General features: G+C 36.6%; 1 protein-coding gene across 1 annotated transcript in view; it reads right to left on the bottom strand.

Moving 5' to 3' along the window:
- Window positions 1-7,687: 7,687 nt before the first annotated feature.
- The window catches only part of CDH7 (cadherin 7), a 131,190-nt gene continuing 115,705 nt past the window's right edge, over window positions 7,688-23,172 (bottom strand). Inside the window, exon 12 of the mRNA XM_033175269.1 lies at window positions 7,688-10,519. Within this exon, the coding sequence (XP_033031160.1) occupies window positions 10,026-10,519 (494 nt within the window). The 3' untranslated portion in view covers window positions 7,688-10,025. The remainder of the gene's footprint in view (window positions 10,520-23,172) is intronic.

Genomic DNA, 23,172 nt, shown 5'->3' with positions numbered 1-23,172 from the left:
TTAAACATCTCCCATGTTTCTTAAGGTCTTATCCCACTCTTCTGAAATCATTTCAATTATATTTAAAATGCAAATGCTACTATTCCTTTCTTGTTCTTTATTATATCCAGCCAACTAACATGATTGTATTAGCTTTCATTGCCAACTTTCATACACCATCACATATACACACAATATACATTATTCATAATTAAAAAATAAACATACACTAACATAAAATAAATTGGTTTATCTATTAGTTGCCATATATATTTCACCTGCCTCCAGGCATCGTTGACCAGAAAGAGTTAAAAAATAAGTTGAAGCTTTCATCAACTTTAATTTGATTAGGTCAACTGTAAATAAAACTTTAAATGGTGACTTGGAAAATAATTAGGGTTACTATTAGCACAGTTTGTAAGCGAATATATGTTAAATTGAAAATCTGAAGATTAATATTTACAGCTAGTGCTTTAAAACTTTAACATGTTTAAACTAAATCATTTAGCTTCTTGCAGGGTGTTTAGCTTAGTTTATTTTAAGCTCCTTTAGATTTTATATTTCAATATAAATGCTAACACTATTTGCATTTGCATTTCTTGGGCATGTGGGTCATATCACAAATATCATTCCTACATTGTGTAACTATGCCGTTGACATGAAAATAATTGCCTATGTCTGTTTATCATCCATTGTAGTAAATGTAATTGTGCATGAAGATAAAATAATTTAAAACATCCTCAGAGGGCAGAGTGAAAAGGCAGCTACCATCACTTAACCACTACTACCTCCTGCATGTATCTTGTAGACAACTAATCTCAACTGTAGTCATAAGCGAAGCTTCCTGGCAAATAAAGATATTTACCAGATCCCTGATCTGGTGACTGCTTGTAGAAAAATCTACTTATTGCCTGTAAATTACTACCTAATTTTTTCTTGATTTTGTTCCTTTAGCTGACTGATCTAGGAATATTTCTTTGAGAGACTAATTTGTGAATTGAGATTGATAATTTAGGTTTGATCTCCAGAAATCCATTTTCTTAAGTTTTGATTTTTATATTTTTATGTTGATTTTAAATAATGCAATGGTGACAATTCAGATTAAGGGCTTGGGTGTATCTCCTTGACATAGACAGTAACAAGTAAAATGCATCTGATTTTTCAATAAATTAAACTGTTCAAAATGGGCATAATTTGGCACACCCTGAGTTTCTATTGATGCTCCTATATGGACAAGCGGAAGATATTTAAATATATTGACTTCCTGAACTATTGTCTCTACTTAAAATTTAGCCATTGTTTTCCATAAAGAAGTGAATCCTCTCCTTGTCTACAAGTAGCTCCAAGGATTTCACATCAGGAAATCACTACCATATGCATTGATATTTAGTAGTAAAATATAGCATAAATTCCTTTCATGTCATTATTTTAAATCATATAAATTCATAACATATTTACAATTATCACATGTCCTTTTATAAAATAATTTAAGCAGTAGAGTTGCTGGTAAATGTTTAACAACTTGTTCTCCAGAGCACAGGGTAGTGTGGTCTAAATAATCCCACCAAGGCTGACATCAACATACCAAAATGATATCACTGTACCTGGAGTTGGGAAGAGATATGCATAATTAGTTCTTGTGAGCTCATTCTAGTTGGTTTCAGTATAGCACTGAATTTAAGCAACTTGATAATATATATTTATTTAAATGATTTTTGGAGAATTTTCCAAATAGATTTAATATTAATTTTATCAATCAACTCTTCAATCTCTGTTTTTAAAACAAAGCATATATCTCAAGTATTGTCAGTCATCATATATAGCATTAGCTTTCAGAAGAAAAAAGAAAACTAAAATAAGCAACAGCAGAACATCTACTACTCTTACAATTAAGCTTAGACGACTTCATGTAAATACTACCTATATTAGGAACATTCTTCCAGCCATCTCAAGAAATGTTTTTAAATTAAAAAAAATACTGGGGCGGAGCAAGATGGCCGAATAGGAACAGCTCCAGTCTCCAACTCCCAGCGCGAGCGACACAGAAGACTGGTGATTTCTGCATTTTCAACTGAGACTCCACCTCTGGGGAGAGCCCACAGCTGAAGTCCAATAGGGAAAGCAGCGGGGGCCGGTGCAGACGCGAACGACTCTGTCTGACAGCTTTGGGGAGAGCCGTGGATCTCCCAACGCGGAGGTTGAGATCCGAGAATGGACAGACTGCCTGCTCAGGTGGGTCCCTGACCCCTGAGTAGCCTAGCTGGGAGACATCCCCTACTAGGGGCAGTCTGACACCCCACACCTTACAGGGTGGAGTCACCCCGAGAGGAAACTTCCAAAGGAAGAATCAGACAGGTACACTCGCTGTTCAGCAATATTCTATCTTCGGCAACCTCTGCTGCTGATACCCAGGCGAACAGGGTCTGGAGTGGACCTCAAGCAATCTCCAACAGACCAACAGACAGTCCTTCTGACTGTTAGACGGAAAACTAGCAAACAGGAAGGACACCTATACCAAAACCCCATCAGTACGTCACCATCATCAAAGACCAGAGACAGATAAAACCACAAAGATGGGGAAGAAGCAGGGCAGAAAAGCTGGAAATTCAAAAAATAAGAGCGCATCTCCCCCTGCAAAGGAGCGCAGCCCATCGCCAGCAACGGATCAAAGCTGGTCAGAGAATGACTTTGACGAGATGAGAGAAGAAGGCTTCAGTCCATCAAACTTCTGAGAGCTAAAGGAGGAATTACGTACCCAGCGCAAAGAAACTAAAAATCTTGAAAAAAGAGTGGAAGAATTGACAGCTAGACTAATTAATGCAGAGAAGATCATAAACGAAATGACAGAAATGAAAACCACGACAGGAGAAATACGTGACAAATGCACAAGCTTCAGTAACCGACTCGATCAACTGGAAGAAAGAGTATCAGCAATTGAGGATCAAATGAATGAAATGAAGCGAGAAGAGAAACCAAAAGAAAAAAGAAGAAAAAGAAATGAACAAAGCCTGCAAGAAGTATGGGATTATGTAAAAAGACCAAATCTACGTCTGATTGGGGTGCCTGAAAGTGAGGGGGAAAATGGAACCAAGTTGGAAAACACTCTTCAGGATATCATCCAGGAGAACTTCCCCAACCTAGTAGGGCAGGCCAACATTCAAATTCAGGAAATACAGAGAACACCACAAAAATACTCCTCCAGAAGAGCAACTCCAAGACACATAATTGCCAGATTCACCAAAGTTGAAATGAAGGAAAAAATCTTAAGGGCAGCCAGAGAGAAAGGTCGGGTTACCCACAAAGGGAAGCCCATCAGACTAACAGCAGACCTCTCGGCAGAAACTCTACAAGCCAGAAGAGAGTGGGGGCCAATATTCAACGTTCTTAAAGAAAAGAATTTTCAACCCAGAATTTCATATCCAGCCAAACTAAGTTTCATCAGTGAAGGAGAAAGAAAATCCTTTACAGATAAGCAAATGCTTAGAGATTTTGTCACCACCAGGCCTGCCTTACAAGAGACCCTGAAGGAAGCCCTAAACATGGAAAGGAACAACCGGTACCAGCCATTGCAAAAACATGCCAAAATGTAAAGACCATCGAGGCTAGGAAGAAACTGCATCAACTAACGAGCAAAATAACCAGTTAATATCATAATGACAGGATCAAGTTCACACATAACAATATTAACCTTAAATGTAAATGGACTAAATGCTCCAATTAAAAGACACAGACTGGCAAACTGGATCAAGAGTCAAGACCCATCAGTCTGCTGTATTCAGGAGACCCATCTCACATGCAGAGACATACATAGGCTCAAAATAAAGGGATGGAGGAAGATCTACCAAGCAAATGGAGAACCAAAAAAAGCAGGGGTGCAATCCTAGTCTCTGATAAAACAGACTTTAAACCATCAAAGATCAAAAGAGACAAAGAAGGCCATTACATAATGGTAAAGGGATCAATTCAACAGGAAGAGCTAACTCTCCTAAATATATATGCACCCAATACAGGAGCACCCAGATTCATAAAGCAAGTCCTTAGAGACCTACAAAGAGACTTAGACTCCCATACAATAATAATGGGAGACTTCAACACTCCACTGTCAACATTAGACAGATCAACGAGACAGAAAGTTAACAAGGATATCCAGGAATTGAACTCATCTCTGCACCAAGCGGACCTAATAGACATCTATAGAACTCTCCACCCCAAATCAACAGAATATACATTCTTCTCAGCACCACATCGCACTTATTCCAAAATTGACCACATAATTGGAAGTAAAGCACTCCTCAGCAAATGTAAAAGAACAGAAATTATAACAAACTATCTCTCAGACCACAGTGCAATCAAACTAGAACTCAGGACTAAGAAACTCAATCAAAACCACTCAACTACATGGAAACTGAACAACCTGCTCCTGAATGACTACTGGGTACATAACGAAATGAAAGCAGAAATAAAGATGTTCTTTGAAACCAATGAGAACAAAGATACAACATACCAGAATCTCTGGGACACATTTAAAGCAGTGTGTAGAGGGAAATTTATACCACTAAATGCCCACAAGACAAAGCAGGAAAGATCTAAAATTGACACTCTAACATCACAATTAAAAGAACTAGAGAGGCAAGAGCAAACACATTCAAAAGCTAGCAGAAGGCAAGAAATAACTAAGATCAGAGCAGAACTGAAGGAGATAGAGACACAAAAAACCCTCCAAAAAATCAATGAATCCAGGAGTTGGTTTTTTGAAAAGATCAACAAAATTGACAGACTGCTAGCAAGACTAATAAAGAAGAAAAGAGAGAGGAATCAAATAGATGCAATAAAAAATGATAAAGGGGATATCACCACTGACCCCACAGAAATACAAACAACCATCAGACAATACTATAAACACCTCTACGCAAATCAACTAGAAAATCTAGAAGAAATGGATAATTTCCTGGACACTTACACTCTCCCAAGACTAAACCAGGAAGAAGTTGAATCCCTGAATAGACCAATAGCAGGCTCTGAAATTGAGGCAACAATTAATAGCCTACCCATGAAAAAAAGTCCAGGACCAGATGGATTCACAGCTGAATTCTACCAGAGGTACAAGGAGGAGCTGGTACCATTCCTTCTGAAACTATTCCAATCAATAGAAAAAGAGGGAATCCTCCCTAACTCTTTTTATGAGGCCAACATCATCCTGATACCAAAGCCTGGCAGAGACACAACAAAAAAAGAGAATTTTAGACCAATATCCCTGATGAACATCGATGCAAAAATTCTCAATGAAATACTGGCAAACCGGATTCAGCAGCACATCAAAAAGCTTATCCATCATGATCAAGTGGGCTTCATCCCTGGGATGCAAGGCTGGTTCAACATTCGCCAATCAATAAACGTAATCCAGCATATAAACAGAACCAAAGACAAGAACCACATGATTATCTCAATAGATGCAGAAAAGGCTTTTGACAAAATTCAACAGCCCTTTATGCTAAAAACGCTCAATAAATCGGTATTGATGGAACGTACCTCAAAATAATAAGAGCTATTTATGACAAACCCACAGCTAATATCATACTGAATGGGCAAAAACTGGAAAAATTCCCTTTGAAAACTGGCACAAGACAGGGATGCCCTCTCTCACCACTCCTATTCAACATAGTGTTGGAAGTTCTGGCTAGGGCAATCAGGCAAGAGAAAGAAATCAAGGGTATCCAGTTAGAAAAAGAAGAAGTCAAATTGTCCCTGTTTGCAGATGACATGATTGTATATTTAGAAAACCCCATCATCTCAGCCCAAAATCTCCTTAAGCTGATAAGCAACTTCAGCAAAGTCTCAGGATACAAAATTAATGTGCAAAAATCACAAGCATTCTTATACACCAGTAACAGACAAGCAGAGAGCCAAATCAGGAATGAACTTCCATTCACAATTGCTTCAAAGAGAATAAAATACCTAGGAATCCAGCTTACAAGGGATGTAAAGGACCTCTTCAAGGAGAACTACAAACCACTGCTCAGTGAAATCAAAGAGGACACAAACAAATGGAAGAACATACCATGCTCATGGATAGGAAGAATCAATATCGTGAAAATGGCCATACTGCCCAAGGTTATTTATAGATTCAATGCCATCCCCATCAAGCTACCAATGACTTTCTTCACAGAATTGGAAAAAACTGCTTTAAAGTTCATATGGAACCAAAAAAGAGCCCGCATTGCCAAGACAATCCTAAGTCAAAAGGACAAAGCTGGAGGCGTCACGCTACCTGACTTCAAACTATACTACAAGGCTACAGTAACCAAAACAGCATGGTACTGGTACCACAACAGAGATATAGACCAATGGAACAGAACAGAGTCCTCAGAAATAACACCACACATCTACAGCCATCTGATCTTTGATAAACCTGAGAGAAACAAGAAATGGGGAAAGGATTCCCTATTTAATAAATGGTGCTGGGAAAATTGGCTAGCCATAAGTAGAAAGCTGAAACTGGATCCTTTCCTTACCCCTTATACGAAGATTAATTCAAGATGGATTAGAGACTTAAATGTCAGACCTAATACCATAAAAATCCTAGAAGAAAATCTAGGTAATACCATTCAGGACATAGGCATGTGCAAGGACTTCATGTCTAAAACACCAAAAGCAACGGCAGCAAAAGCCAAAATTGACAAATGGGATCTCATTAAACTAAAGAGCTCCTGCACAGCAAAAGAAACTACCATCAGAGTGAACAGGCAACCTACAGAATGGGAGAACATTTTTGCAACCTACTCATCTGACAAAGGGCTAATATCCAGAATCTACAAAGAACTCAAACAAATATACAAGAAAAAAACAAACAACCCCATCAAAAAGTGGGGAAAGGATATGAACAGACATTTCTCAAAAGAAGACATCCATACAGCCAACAGACACATGAAAAAATGCTCATCATCACTCGCCATCAGAGAAATGCAAATCAAAACCACAATGAGATACCATCTCACACCAGTTAGAATGGCAATCATTAGAAGTCAGGAAACAACAGGTGTTGGAGAGGATGTGGAGAAATAGGAACACTTTTACACTGTTGGTGGGATTGTAAACTAGTTCAACCATTATGGAAAACAGTATGGCGATTCCTCAAGGATCTAGAACTAGATGTACCATATGACCCAGCCATCCCACTACTGGGTATATACCCAAAGGATTATAAATTACTCTACTACAAAGACACATGCACACGTATGTTTATTGCGGCACTATTCACAATAGCAAAGACTTGGAATCAACCCAAATGTCCATCTGTGACAGACTGGATTAAGAAAATGTGGCATATATACACCATGGAATACTATGCAGCCATCAAAAAGGATGAGTTTGCGTCCTTTGTAGGGACATGGATGCAGCTGGAAACCATCATTCTTAGCAAACTATCACAAGAAGAGAAACCAAACACCGCATGTTCTCACTCATAGGTGGGAACTGAACAATGAGATCACTTGGACTCGGGAAGGGGAACATCACACACTGGGGCCTATCATGGGGAGGGGGGAGGAGGGAGGGATTGCATTGGGGAGTTATACATGATATAAATGATGAATTGATGGGTGCTGACGAGTTGATGGGTGCAGCACACCAACATGGCATAAGTATACATATGTAACAAACCTGCACGTTATGCACATGTATCCTAGAACTTAAAGTATAATAATAATAAAAAAATACTGAATCAAATTTAATACCGCATTGATATAATCATCTGCACATAAATAGCAATTGGGTATATGCAATAATTTTAAATTATTATTTAAATGTGAACCTTTCTTTTTCCAATCTATCACTGGTAAACATTTGAAAAAATTAATGAGAAAAAACACACATTTTAAAAGCGGAAAAAGAAGGGTCAATGATGTGTGTTCCTTTTCTAAAATATATCCACACCTCCGTTTAGTGACATGTGCAACAATCAGCAGTTTTGACAACATAATCCAACTGTACTAAACTATTTCATCTTCTTGCAGACAAAAACGGAATTATTACAAACTGTATTCTCAGCACCTTGCTGATTTACATTAACATCTATGTAATTCCTGCACCACATTCTGATTTTATTAAACTGGGTAAATACACTGCTTTTTTTTTCTTAATTTGAAAAACTTGCATGTGTGATTAAAAGTTATGAACAGCATATTTCATTCTGTTATAATTTTTTAAAATATATATGCATATTAATACAGCAAGAAGCATATCTATATAGTTATAAAACAATGTTTACAAAACTTTATTCAAATTAAAGAACTGTTTGCAGGTAATCAAATTTATTGGATTATCTATTTTTATGAAGCTGAAGGTCACTTTTACATACTTCATTTCTAAAGTTGGGCTGCAAGTTTACAGAATCCTATGTAGTTCTTCTTTGTGTAATCAACATATTAATATTCTAATTTCACTGTCTGCCTTTCAAAAGGCACTTTTAGAACATGATTCTCTACACAGTGTTTACTATCTGTAAATGTATTAGGAACCCAACAATGAATTATTTTCAAAAGAGAAAGGAAGGAAAAAATAAATCCATTCTTACTTGAATATATATGCACATTAGGCTAGTATTAACCTAGGAAAAATAATAGGTAGAAATATCATTTTGGTCATGAAAGTCATACTCTAAGCAGCTCATCTCAGACTTAAACATATGATGACTTGCAATTGCCTTCCTTCCTTTGGCAAATCTAAACCACATAGAAATCATACATTGCTTGGTTAATTCTTGAGGGACATATTTGCATCAGAATTTAAAGATGGATTTTAGTCTTTATAACATTATATTGTTTAAGATTTTTAAGAAATCAGTATTTTACTCAATATGTTTGCAGCAAGAAAGGTTGGGTTCTTGAAAGTCTTTGGAGTATGTAGAACTTATGACCTTGAAAAATAATTCTTGCATCAAAGAAAATCTCAATTCGCTCTGAAGTCTTTCTACAATACAAATATTTTATTCCAATGTTTTGACATTCTAATGGCTCAGAAGAACAATTTATATGTCCTTGTAGCTGTGCTCCTCCTTGAGATGTGAACTGCAACAGGGCTCAATTGCTTTACTATTATTTCTCCATTTCCATGCTTCATTTCCTTCATGTAGCTCAGGCTGGAGAAAAATCAGCATGTTCTGATGAGTTTAATACTATGAGGCAGTATGATGGACCTGAATTTAGTGGAGATTGGAGCTCCAAAATAAATACAACACCATGTGTCAAATAAAGAAGAAAAGATATTCTCCTGTACGAATCAGAAGAGAGAATAAAAATCAATGAATAGACAGCAACTTTTTTTTTTTTTATCATACCTACACAAGCATCTCAAAACTATCACAAACTTCAAAAATTATTTACCTTTTTCTTATTTGGAACACTTTATAATTTATTGGATAGACAATGGTTTATATTGCCTTAAACTAAATTTTACTGGCTTTTGTGGCAGGGTTTTCAGTTAGGAAGGAATTTCTGGGAATTTATATATTGCTAAATAAAATATTTCTGTTAGTCAAGAGCAACATAATTCTGTTGGATTCAATAACATAGTAAGCTATAAGCATCTCTGTGAATTAAATTTGTCCCAAGTTTTGATATGCAAGAAGTTCCAGGGTTTTTCAATAGCTCATCATGTTCTCTTCCTCTCAATGACAGTACCATGAAGGTATGTACAGGGCATCTTTGATTCACTGACAACACAGGGCACTACTTTCTCATAGAGGTTTGGTGCCTTTGCAGGTAGATGCGAGTTGCTATCTATTCACAAACCACTGAGCATTGCTTTTTATCAGAAAACCTTCAAACGCTCAGAGTCTGTGGTCAGTGCAGTGCCTTAGATCAGTCTAATGAAGATATGCCTCACCAAGGCAGAAACCTAAACAATTAAAAATGGAGAAATATTTACAACCATCTTTCTCCAGCAAGTGGAGTTCTTGTTTTCTGTATGTAGTGGTTTATTTTATTTCATTTTATTTTAGTTTTTGCTGTTACTTTGTCTTCAGTACATTTCAAGTTAAGGTTCCAAGGCTATGAGTACAAACTCTCTTGGCCAGTCCCATACATGTCCGCGAGTCGTTTAAAGCGAGGTCCCCAGTCACTTAGGTAGTCATAGTTCTGATCAGAGTTTGAGCTGATGGAATCTAAAGAGCTGAGTGACTCAGCAACTGAGCCATTTCCTTCGAAAGCATATGTCTGCAGGGAGTCATAAGGAGGGGCACCAGGATCAACATCAGCTTCTTTTAATCTTTCCCAAATAAATTCCCTGAAGATGACATTATCTGGGATGCTTTTAAAAGCTGGTCGACTCAGGAACTGAATTTCCGGAGTCACATCCCTCCGGGTCTTGGTGTCTCGGATGGCGTGGAGGTTCCTCAGTGCAGCCATGTCAAAGGCTTCCGTGTCCTCCTCTCCCCCGCCTTCGTCATCGTATCTCACAATATTTTCTCTGATGTCTCTTTCTTCGTCAAAAATAAGGGGCTCTTTTTTCCGTCTTCTCATAGTGACAATAAGGAGGATCAACACTGAAACAATGAGACAGGAAGAGAAAGTTTCAGTAAACTCACCCATTGCCCCTCGTCATGGTAAAATTAGGCCCAGGACACTGAGTTACAGGTTTTCTTCCCTTTAAAGAGAAATGAATTGGCCACCGACTTCCACGAGGATTCACAGCGGTAGATGTGCTAAAATTGCTAAAATGGCTTTAAAATAGAACACTTTTATACATCAAGGAACCCTTTTCCACACCTGTTCAGAACTGATGTCTTCCTCTTTAACGTAACCTCCAATGTATTTGATAGAAGAAATTGAAGGGCCAGTTCATAATAAACATAATCATTTCAAAGCCAGGAAACACAAAGGGATTTTTTTGAACTCCTTAATTGCTGGAAAGGCAAATTGAAATTCATAAATGTTTTGTGTCTAATTTAACAACTGCAATTTCAGAAAGAAATGGATTATAGCATTCAGTCAGGTTCTTTGAAGAAATGCCTACTCCTTCTCTATAAAAGTCAACTGTTAAATAAAATCCAGCATGTCAGGCCATTTACGAAGATTAAAAGCTTCTCTATAATAAATTGAGTCCCACTTTCATGTATAACATACTGAACTTGGTCTTTATCCATTATACCTACAGACAGAATACAAGCTGTGAGATTTTCAGCAACTGTACAAGCTAAATTTAAGAAATGAATCACCCCTTTAATGTTAGGAATTTATCTTCCTATATCAAAACTGATAATTAAATCTTAAAGCAGGAGATTGCACTGTAAAACAAATAAGAACAACTACACTGGCTATATGGGAGACTTAAACAAACAACGTATTCTGTGCATTGTTCACTAGTATACACAAATAAGGAAAGTGCTCTGGCCTCCGAGTGACTGCATGCTCCTTGATTTGGGATACATCTAATTTCACTGCTACTTCAACTAAACTACAATGAAATAAAAAGGGTATTCTTGAATTTTGGAATTTAAAAATATGTAAAGCAATGAAGTACCTTTATTCGTCTACAAAATACCTTTTAACAACTTATATTGCATCAGCTTAAGATTTTTTTTCTGGAAAGTCAGAACAGCCCAAAACGTATATTATATGGATTATCGTTTTGGCTACGTTATTGTCATCATATTTTTAAAAGCGGGCATGAAAATTTTTTTTTTTTGAGACGGAGTCTTGCTCTGTCACCCAGGCTAGAGTGCAGTGGCGCGATCTTGGCTCACTGCAAGCTCTGCCTCCCAGGTTCACGCCATTCTCCTGCCTCAGCCTCCCGAGTAGCTGGGACTACAGGCGCCCACCATCACGCCTGGCTAATTTTTTTTGTATTTTTAGTAGAGACGGGTTTCCCTGTGTTAGCCAAGATGGTCTCGATCTCCTGACCTCGTGATTCGCCCGCCTCCGCCTCCCTAAGTGCTGGGATTACAGACGTGAGCCACCGCGCCCGGCTGGCATGAAATATTTTTAAAGTATCTTGTAAACTTTTTACTCTGGCATTAGTAACACTTTTGAAAATAAAAATACAAAACCAAAAAGGGCATCAATGTCCTTAACTAACTGCAGTAACTAGGGGTGAGGCATACTCCATCCCCCACCTCAGTATACTTTCAAAAACCAAAAGACTGAGCACTTAATTTAATTTTAAATAAAATGAATTCATCTTCAATAAAAATATATGCTTTCCTAAATGTCTATCAGCTATCTGTGTTAACATCATCAACAGGAATGTGACTGATGAACAAACTGTACTGGTGATCTGTGGAAATAGTGGTGAAAACAACTTTTTGTGTGTGTGGCACTTTTTCCTTATCTTTCCCACTGGATCCTACTGTACTGCTCTTCTCATAAGCTTTACACTTTAAGGATGACCTACAGTTCAGAAACTGATACATTTCTGAGCTTTTCTGGCCACCTTCTCATGCTGCATTGGCACAGATATGCCTGTTCTCTTTTTGCTCCTGTTTACTTCATTTGGATATTTTCAACCAGCTTCACCAACAGGGCATATAGGTATTAGGTTGATGCAAAAGTAACTGGTGTTTGCAATTAATAGCAAAAATCGCAATTACTTTTGCACCAACCTAAGTTCAAAAGTTACTGCTTGTATATCTTTCTGTTCCCATAAGTAGTCTGGTATTCACCTTCCTTCCCTGTTAAGCGGATTGTCCTTTCTTGTCTACTTAGAATTAGCACTTTCAGCACTCTAATGCCTTGTAGTTGTCAAGGTACATGCCAGAATGCTACAACAGGAGCTGCGGCGCTGGTGTCAGAAAGGCCTTGTCCAACCTTCCTACATATTAGTTGTGTGATGTTGGGACAAGTAACTTTTAAACTAACTGAAATTAGCAATATATGATAATCATAGTCCACATCAATCTTCACAGTGTGGACTGAAGAGATAAAGAACATTGGAAATAACATAAGTAGAGTTATCAGAATCCCAGTTACTTGTCAGTATGCAACAGAGCAGTTTGTTTTTAATGTAACAAGCAACGTAGAAAGTGTACCATATATGGCTAGGCATATGTACCAAAGATTAAATGGGAAATAGGAAAGGTGGTATCGTGAGAAATGAAGGTCTGCACACAGTACATATTATTTAACACTCACAACAATTCTCTGGGGTAGAGGTTTTCCCATTTGATGGTTGTCTTAGACACATAAAATAACTGTCTAAATGTAATTAAATGCAGTAGTGAGGGGTGAGGCATACTCCATCTCAGTCTGTCTTCAAAACCCTCACGCTGTTTATAATACTGTATGTGTAGTACTTTCACAGAAGGTGATTAAAAAACAAAGGCTAAGGGTGACAAGTATGAAAGCTCAAAAGGTAATTGCTTGCTCAAGAAAGACAACAATTTTTAAAATACGTGGATGAAAAAATAATTATGTTATGTTTATATACAACTTTAGTTTCTGAAATTTTTTACATAGTTCCCCCAAAATGAAAGTAACTGCAGTAGAAAGAAAGTAGAACCCAGTAGAACTTCTTAGTGAGAAATCAAATAAAGGAAAGCAGGGAATGAAGAGGGATGTTGAGAGAAAATAGTGATGGGATGCACAGATGGAGGCAGGTAGAAATAAGACATCTGTTACACATGTTGAACAGCAAAATTAAGGAGGAGAAAGGTCCAGTTGAGAACAAAAGGATGTAAGAAATGAATGAGTATGAGAGTCAGTAAGGGTATAAAGAGGGTAAGAATTACATAATAATTAGATGCTCTTTTAAATCAATGTCTAAGTAGACAAAAACATTCCAAAATTATCAATTCTTTCATTATAATAAATGTCATAAATATATACCTACATATAGTATATATCAATTATTTCTTATATTCGATTGTAAATGTATTTCATGCTACCAATAAACTTGACTTTTGATTCTCAAATCTTCAATCAAAGTAAAACTCTAAAGTACCTGTGGGTATATCAGCCCTAAGGTACAATACACATCAAGCATATTAATGTCTTATGCAGTTTGCTTTATTTCCCAATCTTGTCCAAGGCAAAGAAAAACATGGTATTTTGGAAAGTCAGATAATTTAACATTTGAATGACCTCGGAAAGTATTAATTTCTAACTATGTAAGTGTATATAAAAAATAGAATTTAATGTTTATATAGAACAAGAATTAACTGTTCTTCATAGACTATGGTGTTAATCACTGTATTAAGAAGAATACTCTGCCTAAATAAGCATAAGATTATATATTTTAAGAGGTTTTATCATTTCTCTTTTTTGTCATATGACCTCTACTTCTGAGTGGAAATAGAAGAAAAGACTTAGTTCTAGCTGAAATCTAGTCATATTTGACACTTAGATTGTTCTGATTGTTCAGGAATTTACATATCTGTTTAACAAAAATATGTTAACCATTTATGATGTGCACTAGGTATTGTAGTGTAATGTTGCACATAGAAGCAGACATGTAACATTTACTCATGGACCTTACAATTCATTGGGACCAACAGATATTGATCCAAACATTAAAATAAATAAATGCAAAAGTGGAATTGTAATAATTGTTCCAAAAGAGGGAAACGTGATCTTAAAAGAAATATACTAGGGGAAATAGATGCAGACAAGAAAGACTTAACTGCTGATAACTGCAGGCTGAGGGTAGGGACAGGAAGGAGATGTGCTATAGAGGAACATGCCTGGTACGGTGACGACAGTGAGCAGATATTTGAGGCCAACGTGGCTGGAGGGCAAAGAAAGAGGTGAGGTAAGGGTGGAGCTGTAGGCATGAGTCAGACCCTACAGGCCCAAGAACAAACATATTTTAAGGACTGCATGATATAATCAGATTGTTTCAAAAACAAAAAATAAAAAACATTCTTACTGGACCAAGGAGAGGAAGATAGGAGAGTCGATGTCAGAAAATAAGTTAGAGTGCTATTACAGCAGTAAAAGCACGATGCAGGCCTAAATTTCTGGTTTTGGAATTCAGTCTCACAACATTCAATTCAACATTTTCTGAGCATCCTAGCAGATAGAAAATAGTGCTACTTGCACTTGGCAGAAGCATATCAAGAGAGGGGTCCTACAAGAAAGCAGTTCCAACACTAGACCGTATATTCACAGATAAATATAGTATGAATCTTAGTGCAATTCATTGTAAGAAGAGACAGACATGCATAGGTGCAGAGAAATATGCAGAAAAGAGAATTACAAGCATAAAATTATATAAAATTACAACACCCTACTGCTAACTATGTCACAAATTTTGATGTAATTCTTTACGCTCTTCTGAACTGATGTGTCGTTAGCTTTATTTTTGTTTTATTTTTAGTGTTTGGAGACAGAGTCTCACTTTGTCACCCAAGCTGAAGTGCAGCAGAAGGATCTTGGCTCACTGCATCCTTGATCTCCTGGGCTCAAGCAATATTCCTGCCTCAGTACCTCCAAGAAGCTGAGACTACAGGCATGCACCACCACACATGGATATTTTTTGTACAGACAGGGTTTCACCATATTGCCTACGATGGTCTCAAATTCCTTGAGCTCAAAAGAGTTTTGCCATTTTGCCCAGACTGGTCTTGAGTTCCTTGAGCTCAAGTGATCCTCCTGCCTTGGCCTCCCAAAGTGTTAGGATTACAGGTGTAAGCCACCACGCCCAGCCTTTTGTCAGTTTTAAATTAGTTTTAGTTGTCCAGCAATTGGATAGAATCATTCTCTCAAAACCAAGATAAATAAAAGGAAGGGAATATGGAGAAAAATATTGATGTGCAAACACACACCACACCACAAATCAGTGGGCACCTTTCTTCTCGGCTATAGTGTGACCTTTGGCAGATGTCTATTTGCACAGTAAAGTGGAGCATGATTTCTACTGGACTATCGTCAAGTCCTACAGTCCTAACTAATCTTCCCACTTGATGATAACCATGGCCTTACTGGTCTCTACAATTAAGCATCCCTTCTTTCCAGTGAATGTGTTCTATCAGGAACTGTCCTATCCTCTTAAAGATGGCAGACACGTTAGAAGTCACCTAGATTTGCTCTACGGCAGGGATGTCCAATCTTTTGGCTTCCCTTGCCCACACTGCAAGAAGAATTGTCTTGGGCCACACATAAAATACACTAACACTAATGATAGCTGATGACCTAAAAAAATTGCAAAAATATTTCCTAAAATATTAAGAAAGTGTACGAATTTGTGTTAGGCCAAATTCAATGCTGTCCTGGGCCACATGTAGCCTGTGGGCCTCAGGTTGAACAAGCTTGCTCCACAGGCATGTGTAGTGTTCAGCTTGTCTTGAGTTCAAAACCTCACTGTCATCCTGAGTTCCCTACTCTGGATGTTCTGTGCCTGGAAATGCCAGAATTCTCAAAATTCAGTTTTGGCACCCAGAACTAGCAGAATTCTGCCGATGAGATCTGATCACCACAAAATGATACCATTGCTAAATAAGGCTATATATATACACACACACACAGACACATATACACATACATATATAGTTATAAATATATATATATATATACCCTTTATATATATGCCTATATATGTATATACATATAAAATACATATATTTAAAATTTTTAATTTTTATGTATTTAGGGATTAGAAGTGAAGAGTTTTTACATGCATTTATCTTGCAGTGGTGAAGTCTGGAATTTTGGTGCACATTACCCAAATAGTGAACATTGTACTCATCAGGTAGTTTTTCAACCCTTACTCCCTGCCAACTATCCCACCTTTTGTAGCTTCCAATGTCTATTATTCCACCATGTTATATCCATGTGTACCCACTGTTTAGCTCCCATTTATAAATGACAACATGAGGTATCTGGCTTTCTAAAGCTACTTATATTAAAGAGAAAGTAACTCCACTAATGTATTGTTTTTTAACATATTTAAAATGTTGAATCTGGTATCCTTTTAAAGTCACTCAGTCATATAAATTACATCCCACTAGGCTTTTTCCTAGCCTAAAACTCTGTAAAAAAAAGTTTTTAAAAAACCAAATCGCATAAATTTATATTTGTATCTGTTAAATATCACTTTCTTAAGTTTGATCCATTGTTTAGTGGCTACTACCACAGGTTTAAAGCCTAAATTCCATTTAACTCAATAATATTTTTAATGAGTACTAATTGCTGAAACTGTAAGCCATATGAAGGGTAGTGACTTTGCTTTTTACAGATTTACCCTAAGCACAAAGAATAATACATGATAGTAAGTATGTGCTCAATAAATATTTGTTAAATGGGTTAATAAATTATAGGCAAGGAAATGTGACTAGAAATAAGTAGACTTGCTGGATTGCCATCAACAAGCCCAACATTCTGAATGAAAAATAAACAGTCAAATATCATAGAATGAATTAAATATATAGCAATATAAAATATGCTAGGAAAATTTGTATGGGAAAGGGATTATTTCTGCCCAGGATCCTCAGAGAAAGTCCAACATAACAGATGACATTTGAAATGTGACTTGAGGGATGAGTAAGTCTTTACCAAAAACACCATCATCTATATGGTGTCTTATGAACAATCATCATTTCTAATTAGCCATAAAATAGTCATTTAAATTTTCATTGTCTACCATAGTTGCCACTAGCTACATGTGGCTGTTGAACACTTGGAATGTGGCTATTCTTCATTGAGATATACTTTAAGTGTAAAATAATAAACATATGATGCTCAAGACTTGTTTCTCTTTTAAAAAAGTGAAATATCTTCTCAATAGTCTTCATGGATTACATATTAAAATGATAATAATTTGGTATAGTGTGTTTGAAATACATTATTAGCATTTATTTCAATAGTTTCTTTTTACTTTTTCTAATAAAGTTATGTGAAAGTTTGAAGTTACATATGTGTTTCACACTGATGGTTCACAATAACTTTATTTTGCACAACTGATCTAAACAAAAGACTCAAACACCAGAATGATCTAATTACATATGGTCTTAGAGGTATTCTCATATTTATTGTCAAATGACATATTGAAGAATAGGACAGCTATAATCAGTGTAATGATTAGTGTACCTATAAGTATACTTGAAAAATAATCTAATCAAAATAAAAAATCTGCCAGCACAATCTATATACAATTTCAATAATTTATTTTAAACAATCATCCACATTGACATGCAAATATCAATGTTTCTGTTTTGTAATTCTTCACCATGTATTGATCCTGTTGATTTACATGAAGTTTATTAAAAATCTATCAGTTTTTTCTACTGAGCACTAATTAAGTTTTAGTAATTCTTTTTTTAATTTCAAAAATTGTTTAATTCTGTTTTTTAAATTTATTTTTAATTTTTAGACATTTTAATTTTTTAACATTAATTAATTAATTAATTTTAATTTTTCTCACTCTGTCACCCAGGCCGGAGTGATCATGGCTCACTGCAGCCTCAAACTCCTAGGCTCAAGCAATACTCCTGCCTCAGCTTCCCAGGCAGCCAGGACTTTGGGTGCATGCCATCATGCCTAGCTAACTATTTTATGTTTTGTAGAAAAAGAGGTCTCGCTTGTTGCTCAGGCTGGTCTCAAACTCTGGCTTCAAGTGATTCTCTGCCCTCGTCCTCCCAAACTGCTGGGATTACAGTCATGAGCCACAGCTCCCAGCTTCTTTTCCTTTTAATATTGAACTGAGCTTGAACGTTGTTGGCTTCAGATGGATCAGAAATAACCATGATGAAGAAACATGGTATCCTCACTCTTTTCAGGGTCAACTTGAAACTCTCTCCACTGCCTCCAGACACACTATTCCATCAGAGCTCAAACAGGGAGGACATTAAGTGGACACAGTTTCCTGAAATTTTCCAACCAACAGTTTATCTTCATATACCCTCAATATTATTAACTTTTATGTAAAAGTAGCCTACTCCACATTGCCACTTTCTTATATCCTGATTGCTCTCAAACTAGAGCAATCTGAGTTTTCCCTGCTATTTCCCAGGGTCCAAGGCTACCAATGACTCACATTTTGCCAAATCCAATGACCACTTTGTGACCCTTTTTTCACATGGCATGTGTGTCCTATTTGACACAGAACTTCATGGAAAATTGTGTGGGCCAGCTCTCTTGAACTTACGCAATAGTAAACAATGCAGCTGCTTGCAGCCAGTTTAAAAGAAAAAAAAAATTTATTTTCTTATTTCAAACCATGTTTTTTTTTTTTTTTTTTTTTTTTTTTTTTTTTTTTTTGTAGCCTCTCTCTTCTAAGAAGTACTTACAGTAAATCTTCCTCAAGTTCCATACTTGGCTTCTTGGCTTTTCACCCCACATTCTTCCTAGGCAAGCCCAGTGAAACCCCAGGTTCAACTGCCTCTTGCATGGCAAAAGCTGATGTCTCTGACATCTAAATCTCTCATTTATCTCTTTGGATAACCAGACCGCATTTTAAAATGACTACTCCTATTTTTGATAATACAAATATATGTACTCGTCAGAATATAATAAATGTTCAAAACGGTAATTATTATCATTGTTATGATTTGTTACGACCACTTCCTTTACTGATAACAACGTTCTGTCCAATGACTCTCACTCATACACCATTCAAAATCTGTAAGTTTAATCTCATTAATGTTCCTGATTGGTTTCCTATCTTGTGTTCTTTTCTCAAGTAAGAGAATACCCAAACCAGAAACTCCAAGTCACCTTTGACTCCAGCTTCTTCATTTCCTCTTTGCTTCAACTCTTCATCACCACATGTTCCACTCAACCAATTCTTCTTACTCACTGTAACCCATGGAATACATCTCAAGTCCCATCCCTCAGTCCATGGCTCCTGCCTATTTAAGGACCTCCTCTGCATTGAATCCCTGTTATTCCATTTCCTGGATGTATGGAGGTAGGTGAGATCTTTTACTTCTCCTTGCCTCAGTTTCCCACTCTCCAAAATGAAAATAATAGTCTTTACCTCTTTGAAACCACTTCATAGTAACTTTATGAAGATTGAGTGTCTAATTGTAAAGGGCTTAAGTAGTGTGACCCACATAGGCAACATCTGTTTTTATTCAATAATAGGTCCTACATTGTGGAATTTCTACAATAAATTCATACGATTCAGTTCCAAACTTTTTGGGTCTCACTAAAATTTGAGTCATGTAACTCATACACAGATAAAATGTAAACTTTAGCATGCTCTCACTTGTGATTTGGATGACCTCCTGTAATGTAGTTAATTTATCTGTTATCTACTCTGTTCTAACTGATGGTAGAACAATGAATTATAGAGGATACTGGACCTATTCTTGAAGGGATTAAAATATGTGGATAAGGTTGCAAAATTTACTGTAGAGTACAATAAATAATATTTATGAATTAAAAATATTGTCTCTATATGTGCCTATGACAGGCCTCAATAATATACCGGTTAAGAAGACAGACAGACTTGAAGATCACTACATTGAAAAGCTTTTATATTTGAGCAAAACAAACAAACTTATATAGTTACAAGTTGTGATAAACACTACAAAAGAAATAAATACTATGATGGAGAATAATGGTGCTTAGGACACTCCTCCTGGGGAGATAACACTGAAGCTGAGGCATTAAAGATAATCTAAACTTGACAGGTGAAGGAATGCAGCAAGAATGTTTCAGGAGGAGGGTAGCACACTTGAAAATAATGGGAAGAAATGCACTGTGGGTCCTCCTACTGGATGAGAGAAGGATCCGACAGCCTGATACCTTAGAGAGGTAAGCAGGTGGCTGAACATGCTTGCTTTGTGGACCATGATAAACATTTGGATTTCATGCAAGTGCATCTGATTCTTTTGAAATGTTTCAAGCAGAGACGTAAAATAATTTATGTCTTACAAAGGAAAGTGATAGGAAAAATGCAGGAGTACCAGCACCATCTGGTTGTGATCAGAAAAGGATGTCATCAGAAGTGGCATTTAAGCAAAGATCTGAAGGATAAGTGGAAATCAACCTGTCATTTTGTCTGGATTTATGAGCTATGGAATCTGAGGCTCATGCAGATCCCCAGTAACACAAGGCTAAAATTTTATCTTGCACTTAGGGACCCATTCTACTACTTTTGCAAAGGATAACTAAAGATTCATAATTGGTATGATCCAAGTGAGTGACTGAGATATTAACTGTAACATTTAACTGAATTTTAAACTGATAAATAAAATATCTCTGGCATCTCGTCTGCAATATTTTCTCTATCTACCTTTAGTCATTATTCTAATTTGTTTTCTTAAGCCATTATATAGTTCCATGGCTATTAACCTGAAAACATCATTTAAATTCTTTTAATTTGTGACACATCCATTTTCCTGAAGAGTTAAAGAGATAGACCAAATCTCAGAAAAAATGTCCTAAAAATATAAAGTCTTGGGAAACAGAAAAAACAGGGTCTAATGGAGATACTCCTACAGGTAATAAAAATAAGTCAAATCAATTATTATTTTCCACAATTGAGTACATTCAAATCATTCATGCTTCATTTATCATGCATGTATGGAATGTTCTGTATGTGTCAGATCAGCATCTGATTAGCTGATATAAATAATGATAAAATAATGCTTTTAGTCTGCCTCTAAAAGCAGTCTACTGGAAGAGATGGACAAGAAGATAAACCAATGAAACAGACAAGTCAGCCATGTCAGATGCTCAAAGACTGCTAGATACAAGGTGCTGTGGGGTCCTTAGGAACAGCACCCAACCTGGACTCAGAAGCCAAAGAAGTGAGTCTTGAAAAAAAAAAAAAAAAGTGACCACTTGTAGATTCTGGGAAGAGGTATTCCAGGCAGAAAGACAAAGCAGAATGAGTCTTAAAAAAAGCAACTGATGCAATTTGACTAAAGTACACCAAGTAAGTAGAGAAAAATAAGGTTGAACTGGATGAGAGCTGTCTGGTCCTGGAGAGTCTGTTATTTTAGTCCATAGACAATGGGGTTTCAGGAAAATATGATTTTAAGCTGGGTTGTGTCAAAATCCCATTTACGTTTTAAAAGCTTACTCTGCAATACTGATGGATTGGTTCTGATAGAGAATGGTAGAGTTGCCACAATTCAACAGGAAAAAGAAGGACCCTGGACAAATATCAGGTGCAACAGTAAGAGACAGAAACAAATTGATCCAAGGCCCAACAAACTAAAGTTAACAGTATGTGTGGACTAACTGACCCTGGAGGATGCAAGTGAGAAGAGAGAAGTCTGACTGATTCCACTCAGAAAAACATACAAATGGGGTTCAATAAGGAAAAGAGGCAGGAATGTAGGAAAATTGCTCAGGATTGATGTTTTTATGGAGATTTCTAGTTTCAACTCTCCAATAGAACAAAGAAGCTACATTGGTCGACCTGCTGTGATAGATCATCTATGTTTAAAGGGGCTAATTCTTTCCAGGTCTCAAGAAAAGGAAAAGTTTAACTAAAATGGATCTTTTCCCAAAACAGGTATCGCAAAATTCATTTCCTTTCAATGTGTGAGAGAGAATGATTTCACCTTAGTCTCAATTAATATAGAAAAAAAATTCCTGAGTACAACGAATGGTTTATGCAGAAAGACAATTTGTGTATTAGATTTTGGTTGTACTGGAATATAACCTCAAATTTAACATACACCCTTCTCAATGTGTTTTCTAAAGACTGGAAGAAATTGGAAGACACTCAGAGTTAACTGGACAAGTAATAAAGCCACTATGTGAAACACAGCAAAGATACCCCTGCACCTAATTTGGCAGCGCCCAGGCTGTGATATCCACAGACCTACTGGCATTCCCTAGGAACGGAGGGTTCTTTCACAGGGGGAAACACATATGCAAAAATACCTTATAAAGAACATTTAGGAGGCAGGCTTCCCTGTGTTTGGGTCCTGACTCTGACACTCGTTCGCCCTATAACTTTTTGTGTATCTCCTCTAAGTTGTAGTCTTCTTATAAAAAATGTGGGCATAGTAATACTTGCCTAGGAAATTTGTTATGAGCATTAAATTAGATAATGCTTGTAAAGCACTTAGGCTGATGTCTAGCACATAGTACAAGCTTATGAAATGCAATTCATTTTTTATTATACTCATGCTTGTTTGAGAGAGGAACCCATCTGCTACCATAAATTAGCCAACTGTAGTCTGCACATTATTATCTCTAGGGCTGCTATGCCAATTATGTTCTATCATTATAGATTATGATGGGGATCAATTTTTTTTACATAGTGCTACCACTTTTTTTTTTCTACGCGATGTAACATATTTTT

Source organism: Trachypithecus francoisi, unplaced genomic scaffold, assembly GCF_009764315.1.
Source record: "Trachypithecus francoisi isolate TF-2019V2 unplaced genomic scaffold, Tfra_2.0 Contig01474, whole genome shotgun sequence".
NCBI classification, from domain to species: domain Eukaryota; kingdom Metazoa; phylum Chordata; class Mammalia; order Primates; family Cercopithecidae; genus Trachypithecus; species Trachypithecus francoisi.
This window is presented reverse-complemented; position numbering and strand designations above follow the sequence as displayed.